We start from the raw sequence: 9478 nt of genomic DNA on the forward strand, positions 1-9478 counted from the left end.
ATTTTCTGATTACATCAGCAGTGATATGAAATATGTCTCAAATATGCTTTTACATTTTAAATGAGAGATGAGATTTGAAAAGATGATGAATTGAATCTCTTATTGTCAGTTTATTTTCTGTTTTAATTAATGCTGAAAAATATTCTTCATTTTTCTATTTTAATTAATATTTTTTGTACAAATTAAGATGTGAATAAAAGCAAACATGTTAAGCTTCTGCAAAGGGGTACACCTTGTAATTCTTCTGTGGAATTGCAAGCTCTCAAGATAAAAATTCAGATGACATAGAATTAAGAACACAGTACAATTATGGTGTTTATATTTACAGTTATTTCCAGGAATGAAGGATTAATTTAAGGAGTCATTCATGTCCTTACCTTTCCAATTACATTTAGGTTTTGAGGATTTAATATAAAGAATTTGATTAACAGTTAAAGAACATTACAGCAGCTATGTTCAAGAAAATGTCCTCTTCTGAAAGAGTCATGTTGCAAAAATGATCAGACAAAAACCACAGTGGGTACATTTAAGGTCACCAGGGAATAATCTATCTGATCAGAATTAGGTATCTATAGCACATATGTCTACATATAAGAAAAGACTGAGGATGTTTCTTTAGGGTAAGATTAATTACAACCTAGAATTTTTTTGTTAATAAAGGAGGTCTATACAGATTAGTTAAGATGCAGTAACCAGTATCGTGGTTATCTACATATCACGAGATGAATCATTCTCTAAGAGTTTACATCATTGCTGACATACAATGGGACTAGGATACTTGGCTTTTTTTTTTTTTTTTTTGGCTGTTTTCTATTTCTTTTTTTCATTTGAAAGAAGAAATTCGTTTCTTGATGGGGTCAAAAGGAAGATTGGACTTTTGTAACTGCTGAATACAGAAGCAGCAAAGAAAATTAGCTTAGAACTCAATAAACATGATATTTACAGGATTAGATGAAAGAAAGCCCTCTTAGCCTTGCTTCTTTGTTATTGTTCCTGTCCTGACATCAGATAATTTCACTGTAAGTCCTCAAGGTTAACTGCTGCTAGCTTTGAAATTGCTCCAGACAATACAATGAGTTACATTAGACCCAGATCATCAAGAACAGAATAGCTGAGGCTGGAAGAGACCACTGGAGTGTCATAGTTTAACACTCTCTGCTCAGAACAGGGCCAACTAGAGCTGCTCAAAATCTTTTCCAGTTGGCTTTTGAATATCTCCAGGAATGAGGACTTCACAGCCTCCCTAGGAAAGCCATTCCAGCATATGGCTACCCTAACACTAAAAAAATCTTTTTTTTTCTTATTTTTTAAGTAGAACTTCCAGTATTTCAATTGGTGCCCTTTGCCACTGAGAAATCTGTCTATAATTGCAAATATCAGGTTCTTGGATGGACTGGAGGGCTACAGAAGAATCTTTTTAAAGTGACCCAGGGCTATGGATGTAGAACTGCAAGTTCTGGTTCCCAAGGGGAACTTTAACAGCCACAAATACTTCAGCAATTTTAAGATATTTTTGGTTTTTTAAAACTTCAGTACAACAATATAAATTTTGCCCTTCATAAACAATCTTCATAAGATATTTACAGGACAAAGGCTGCAGAACACCAGATACACGTCTTGAAAAAGGGCCACAAATTCATTAAAAGCTTGAGTAGTAAAAATGTGTTCTTTCTGTTGAAAGAAGCTGCTGGTGAAGCAAGCTGGTGGGTTTATTGGTCTTATTCTAAGTTTTGCTTTTCCATTTATCTCAGGGCTTTTGGTAAAGCAGTGACAGAATATGTGGAGAAAAAGTATCTGGTGCCTGCAAATCAGCTGGAGCAGCTATGGGAACAGCTATGAGAGCTGTTTGGTGTTCTGGGGAGGCAACTAACTTGCATTCTCTTCAAATAGATGGAAGACAGCTCCTTTTTTCTATTACTAATGGTGTTAATTTGGCTTCTCTAATTCATTTGTGGACTTCTGTATTTGGGGTGGAATTAATCTGCTTTCACTGAGCATATTTGAACAGGACTCCAGGTTCAATTTATGGTAGGAATCCGCTACTTAAGAAAACACCACCTAAGTGCATTTTAGATGTTTTAGAATTCCCTTACTGTCTTCTAATCATCACTGCAGAAGGGTTTGGGTGTCCTATAGATCCTGAGTCATATCTGATAAATGCCTTTGATTACGTAAAGCATATGAAATGAAATTAAAAACTCTTTCTTAGGCTAGTGAATTTCACCTCTATAGTCTCCAAATCAGTAGTTTCAGAAGATGGCTCATCTTCTGAAAGAGATACCTACGATACATAGGAAAAAATTCTTTCTAAAGGAAGCTATTTGCCTCCCTTTCCAAGGAAATATTAGCTTTATTATCCCAGACTTAGATGAGTGACCTTTATACACTTAAATTAGGGCAAGTGAATCCTACCTTTTCAGTCATGGAGTGCAAAGCTCTCAAAAGTCAAAATATGTCCTAATAACACCATCATAACAATCTGTAGTAGAAATGTTAAAGGCAAAAGCCATATATGAAAGTAACAGGAGATTTTGATCCAAATTCTACACACCATAGACTGTTCTTCATCTATAAAAAATTAAGTCTAGACTTGCTCTAAAATGTTTAAAACAATGACACTGAAATTAAACAAAGATCTCTGGGGCAGGAATGCAATTTTACATACTTTTTTTTCCCCAATAACAATCTCAGGACTCATAATTGGTAATCAGTAATTTCCTGGACTCTTTATTATAACTTGAATTATGTCCTCTCCTTTCCCCAAAGAACTTTACTAAATATTTTCAGGAAATTAATACAAACTGATGAAAAATTATTATATTCAGTTCTTTCAGTAAAATCAGGCTCCTGAACATTACTCTTTTGATCAAAAAGTCAGAAACATGTAAAACATGATTTTAAATTTTCTGACAAATAGCAAGGAAAAAGAAAAAAAAGTTTATTTATTTAGGAATTTCTTAAGTATTTGGAAGAATTTTCCTTTCAAAATCCTAACATAACTCTGCTAACACTGTCTCATGTTTGAAAATCTCCTCTCTTCTCCGTCTTCCCTCTCCAAAAGCTGAAATGTTCTTGGGAATTACTGGAAATTATTTTTACTGAACAAGAGTTTACAGAAAAAAATACCACCTGAAACAATGGAAATATTCTATTCCATTTCCACACAAAATTAATATTCTTCCATCTTTTTCTCAGGTCTCCTTTCACCTCCTCATTCCTCAAACTATAGATAACAGGACTCAATAAAGGTGTCACCACAGTATAAGAAAGTGAGAGCAACTTATCAACAGATGCAGAGTAGCTGGATTTTGGCCACAAATATGTGGACCTTGCTGTACCATAGAAAAGAGTCACAACTAAGAGGTGTGAGGAGCAAATGGAAAATTATTTCTGCTGGCTTTCAGCTGATGACATCTTAAGGATTGTGGAAATGATGTGAATATATGAATAAACAATCACTAAGAAGGGACCCACAATAGCAAAGACAGCCACCACAATGACTTGAATTTCATTTGGGGAAGTGTTACCACAAAGCAGCTCCAAGAGGGGTTGAATCTCACAGAAGAAGTGGTTGATGGCAAAACCACAGAATGGTAAGCTGAATGTTATGATGGTGTGTACTAAGCCCACAGCAGTCCTGCAAATATAAGTTCCAGCAACAGGGCTTTTGCTGACTCTACTGTTCATAATAATAGTGTAATGCAAGCAGTAGCATATTGCCACATAATGGTCAAATGACATGGCAGCCAAGAGAAAATATTCTGCAACTCCAAAGAAAAGGAAGAAAAACATTTGCATTGCACATCCTGTCTTGGAAATACTTATTGTTCCCACCATGAGATTCTCAAGAATCTTTGGTACAATGACTGACAAATAGCAGATATCCAAACAGGACAGCTGTGTGAGGAAGAAATACATGGGGGTGTGAAGGGTGTTATCACCATTCATTATCAGAGCAATCACTGTTAGCCATCAAGATGAGGATATAAAGAGAAAATAAGTCTACAAAGAGCAAAGGATGCAAGTGAGAGACTTCAGAAAAACCCAGGAGTCTGAATTCACTCACTTCACTAAGGTTCACGGGAATCATCCCTCTTTGGTACCTAGTAGAACTATTCTCTCTTCATTTTAGGGCTCAGTGGTTGATGAGGTTGTAAACAGCCAGGCAAATTGGCAATCAAAATACAATTGACTGACTGAATAGGCAAATGGATGAGTAGAATTTAGAAATTATCCAAATTTTGAAAAGATCTTCTGAACAGATTGTAAAAGTTTCTAAAGAAAATCAGGCAGTCCTATGCATACAATTTTGTCTCTTTTTCTGGCTGATTTTTCTTCTTTCATAGCATTGCCTTTGAAGTTTGCACATTTACTATTGTCTTCAAACTCTCAGCTACAGTTTTTACCCTGTAGAACAAGAAAAAAAAAATATTTATAGCAGTTATCTTTTTATGGACTAATCACTTCAAGTTCCAACAGCATCAGTACATCAGTAGCAGCATTTGAATATTACAAAGATAATTCCTCTGTTATCTAAGTGATCTGCTCCAGGGAATCATTGCTGCTCCCAAGGTCAATTGATCCAAAGTATCTTGTGACTATATTCATGGCTAGGCTACACAGCACGAGAAGGGTTAAAGGGCCATTAAAGACAGGCTTTGCATGCACAAGGATATACTTGTGGGATTCACAGCTGATGGCAGTCATGTATTCTGAAGTTACTTTGTGGGGAGGGTGGTGGAACAAGAGGAAGAAAGAGAAACTGATGGGGTCTCCAGAAAAACATTCTGCTCCGAGCGCTCTTTCCAGTGAAGCAGGAGAGATGATTTTCCCCAGCACTATATACTGTCCTCTGAGACTCGCTAGTGCTTACTGGAGCAACAAGCAATAAGTAACCTTGTTACTCACAGGTTGGTTGATAAGCATCGTGTATGTATATTACATGGACTCACAGACACCCCTTCTGGTCTCTCCACTTTTAGGTAACTTGGAGTACACTTCTATATAAACCCAGATGTCCTACTGGAATAGCAAGAGCTGTCTTTGGCTTTGAAGTACTTACTATTACTTCATCATTCACCCAAATTACTGAGAGAGTTGTCACATAGGCTCATCATATTTATGCTTTCTCATCAAAACTTGAAGGGGAAGCTCTAGGGGGAGGGGTACAGTCCACATTCATTCGGGGATATAAATCCTGCTGAGATAGGGATGGAATGCTGGGCCAAAAAAACAGAGTGAAAACTAGTGAGGTCCCATTCATACTGCCAAAAAGAACAGTTCTTGAACTGTTAAATAAACACTAAATTGTTCCAGTTTCAGTGTCAGAAAGAATGATCCCGGAAGCAATCTAGTTACACGTGTTGTAGACCAGCAGAAGAACTCAGGATGCAGTTGCTATTGATGCTTTTCTCATGTTAAAATTTAGAACTAATTTCAAACCCATCACAGGGTGAAAAATCAGTTCCTACACGCAAGAGTAAAAAATGTATTTTGTAGTTCAGTAGATCTTGAAGATCAGTGAAGAAGGAAAAGGCTGTTTTAAGTAGTTTATCTTGCAGGACTTTGATATGTGAATACCAAATAGCTATGCTCTTAACATCTCTTATAAACAAGAAATCTGTACCATGGTTATCTCTGCTATGAGTCTCATGCTTTTGACAGTCCTCAGAAGCACGACTTCAGGGCCAAAATTACATAACTGAGTTGGAATTTATTTCCAATTTATTTCCAATTTATTTCCAGGAATGTAACTGACCTAACATGCAGATGAATATCTTCATACATCTGTGACATAAAAGCCTACCACTGACTGTCCTTAAATGCTCCATGGAGAAATTGCAGAAAATGTTTAAATCATGACTTTCATGACATTAATAATTTCTCTTCATCACATATTTCCAGGGCTACAGACATATCACAGTATAAGTTTCCTAATGCTCTAGCTTTTGAACTCCAGATTAAAGATAACTAAAAGAATAACTTCAGTAGTCATTCCTTTGAGCTTCCTTCAAATGCACTTATTATTGCTGAGGGAACTAACCTACTTTTCAACAGCTGAAGATATGTATTATGAATAACATCTCTATCCATGATCCTTTCAAAAGAATTCTTAATATTCTCAGAACTAAGAAATGGTGCTTTTAATACTTCTTTTGAAGATTGGATTCATTCACCTGCCTTCAGATATCTAAAATGTAGACACCTGGTTTTGAGGTATTTGTCTAGGTTATTTTTATGCTCAATGGCAAGGTCTTCTACAGGGTGTTTAGAATCATCCTCAGGTAAATGAGACTCATCATGTTTTAAATTGGACTGTTTCTCCTCTTTGACTGTAAAGGGAGGCTAAAGCAATTGGCCCAGATACATACCTTTTTATTGTAGATACCTAAGTTAGCACCTGATTATTCCCATCCTATTTTGTGGCATAGTTGATTTGGTCACAATGTTTTCCACTTTATTGCTATGACTGTTTTTTGGGAACCAGAGGAGCTGGGGGAAAGTAGCAGAACATCAAAATCATTATTTCTATTTTCTCATTGAGAAGTCAGGGACTCTTTGGAAAGCAAATCAGAGACAATTGCATAGTTTTGATTGGGTAGATCTACCCTGAAAATGTAGTATGTGCACCCTCAATTTTGACTAGTCCTCTAGACATAGCTGCCCTATGTTTCAGATCAAAATCCTCCTCAGGCCTGGGTTTTAACTACACAGCAGTGGCAGAGCCATAGAATAAAGTCACTACACTCAAGCGGGAGGAACAGGTAGAGAAGGCCTAGATTTTCCTTGTAGAAGACAACATCTTCCAAACCACCCTGATGATTCTAGGGTAATGATCAATAAAAAGAGGTGACTGCGATTGTCAGGATGGCGATTGTACTGGCTCTGGCTGGGATGGAGTTATTTTTGTTCATAACAGCTCCTGTGGTGCTGTGTTTTGGATTTGTGACTAAAACTGTGTTGATAACACACTGACATTTTAGCTATTGCTGAACAATGTTTAATTATGATTAATTTCATGAGAGCCACAGAAAGGCAAAGAAAACACCTTTGTCTTACTTGGACTGGGATGATAATCACCCATGGTCTGGCTACCAATTTAGTGCAGAGCTCTCTGTTCATGATCAGTTTGTACTGCAGCGGGCCAGAGATGGCTATGTGAAGATCATAGGTCAGGGCAGCCAGAAGGAGACATCCTGCAGTACCAAGCAAACCATGAAATTTATCTGGGCAAGACAAGCAGTGAAAGAGATACTTCTGTCTTCTATTAGGAAGCTGACCAATGTCTTTGGCAAGGGAACCAACATGTAACCAATCTCCAATAAGGAAAAGTTCCTGAAAAAAGCAATACATATCAGTGCAACAGGGAAGAGTCTTTCATTGTCATGAGGGTAATGAGATCATTCCCCACAATGATCATGATGAAGAGGACCACAAACAACAAACCTTTGCAGGTTTCTATGATCAGTAAAACCCAACAGAATAAACACAAATTCTGCAGTGTGATTCCTTTCAACATTTGTGAAGAACATTCTGTCTGGGGCGGGGGGAAGAGAAAGAGGAAGGAAGAAGTACTCCTTTAGGTTACTTAAAGCAATTCTTCTGTTCCTTTATTATTATTTGTGGTCATGAAGGATGGCATACATCTCCCCTAATCGTGCAGAAATGGACCTGAGAGTCCTGGTAGACAGCAAATTGAACTTGAGTCAGCAGGGTGCCTTTGCAGCAAAGGCTGCCAACTGCAACCTGGTTGTGTTAGAAGGAGTGTAGCCAGGAGGGTGAGGGAAGTGATTCTTGCCCTCCGTTTGGCACTTGTAAGACCCCATCTGCAGTACTGTGTGCAGTGCTTTCCAGGACAAGAAAGACATAGACATACAAGAGTACAGCAAGGACCACCAGGATAGTGGGCTGAAGCACAATACGTATGCCAAGATGCTGAAAGAACTGTGTGTTCATTTTTTTAAGATAAGGCAGCTCAGAGGATGTCTTATTGCTGTCTTCTGCTACCTACTAGGAGGGTGTAGAGAAGACAGAACCAGGCTATTCTGTGGGGTGCACAGGGATAGGACAAGAGGCAACACACACAGTTGGTACCTTAACAGATTCCTTCCAACTTAAATTATCCTTTCCATGAAGAAAAAGTCATTTTCATCTGACATGCCTGAAGGACCCTGTTGGATGAATCTGGGAAAAGAGATGGGATTTTTCTCATAAGTTTTAAAATTAATTTTATCTACGCAGAAAAAAAAACCCACAAACCAAACCAAACCAAGAAATGCAGAGAATATGGTTATTTAAAGTAGTCTGTTCAGCATTTTCACTCTGACCCAGCAGTTAAACATTAAACATTACTAAGACATCTTTGACATATTGATGTATGTATGTCTATATCAATATATTTATCAGTGAGATGATAGAACATTTTTACTAAGAAATTTGTTGGAAACAGAGCCTGAATTCACCATTTAGTCAGACCACATTAATCTTGCCTACAAGTTAATGCAGCACACACAAAAATATATGCAGTTTGTGTATGATCATATCTATATCAAAGCAACTGATATGTAAGTGTCTAGACCAAGCCCGTGTGATTTCAGTTTGACTCTCCCTTTGCAGACTGCACACTCCAGACATAACTAATTTAAGAAACTACAACAGAACTGTTTAAGCAAGGTACTGCTAAGAAACTAATAAATCATATTATTAATATTCTAACTAATAAACACATTTTAAATTTAGTTATATACTTTTGCACACTATTACACACTACAATAAAGATACTAATTGTCACTCTTAGAGGTTATGAATCATGCATGATTGCTATTGAATTACAATTCCTTCCCCAAACAACTTAATTATTAGGGTTCAAGCCCATACTTCTGTTACCCATTGTTCCCCAAAAAGCCTTTTGTATGTTGGCATGATGGAAACTCCAGCGGGTTATCCAAGGGTGTTCCTTCTGGCACCCAAGTGGGATTTGAGCCATGGATCAGCTTCATTACTGTCCATAGATGCTGGTACTCCTACCTTTGAAAGATCCTTGCCTCCTTTGGGCTTTACCCAATTTTGTATCTCATTCACTGTTTCTTCTATTTCTCGACCCACTTTTCATTACCCTTGCACTTCCCTTATTTCACCAGAACTCCTCCCAAGCAACCAACCAGTGACACCAACCTACAAGAAGGGCCAGAAGGAGGATCCGGGGAACTACAGGCCTGTCAGTCTGACCTCAGTGCCAGGGAAGGTTATGGAACAGGTCGTCTTGATTGCCATCACACGGCATGTACGGGACAACCAGGTGATAAGGCACAGTCAGCATGGGTTTGTGAAAGGCAGCTGCTGCTTGACTAACCTGATCTCCTCCTATGAAAAGGTGATCTGCTTAGTGGATGAGGGAAAAGCTGTGGATATCACCTACACAGACTTTAGTAAAGCCTTTCACACCATTTCACACTCCTATAGAATAGAGAAGCTCGCT

At 37.7% G+C, this 9478-nt stretch overlaps 1 protein-coding gene across 1 annotated transcript in view; it reads right to left on the reverse strand.

Moving 5' to 3' along the window:
* Window positions 1-4090, reverse strand: part of LOC103893961 (olfactory receptor 10C1-like) — a 45976-nt gene extending 41886 nt beyond the window's left edge. Inside the window, 2 exon segments of the mRNA XM_019470473.1 lie at window positions 3130-3964; window positions 3966-4090. Of these exon segments, the coding sequence (XP_019326018.1) occupies window positions 3130-3964; window positions 3966-4090 (960 nt within the window).
* Between the last annotated feature and the right edge of the window lie 5388 nt (window positions 4091-9478).

This window comes from Aptenodytes forsteri, unplaced genomic scaffold (assembly GCF_000699145.1).
Source record: "Aptenodytes forsteri isolate BGI_AS27 unplaced genomic scaffold, ASM69914v1 Scaffold431, whole genome shotgun sequence".
In the NCBI taxonomy this organism is placed as follows: domain Eukaryota; kingdom Metazoa; phylum Chordata; class Aves; order Sphenisciformes; family Spheniscidae; genus Aptenodytes; species Aptenodytes forsteri.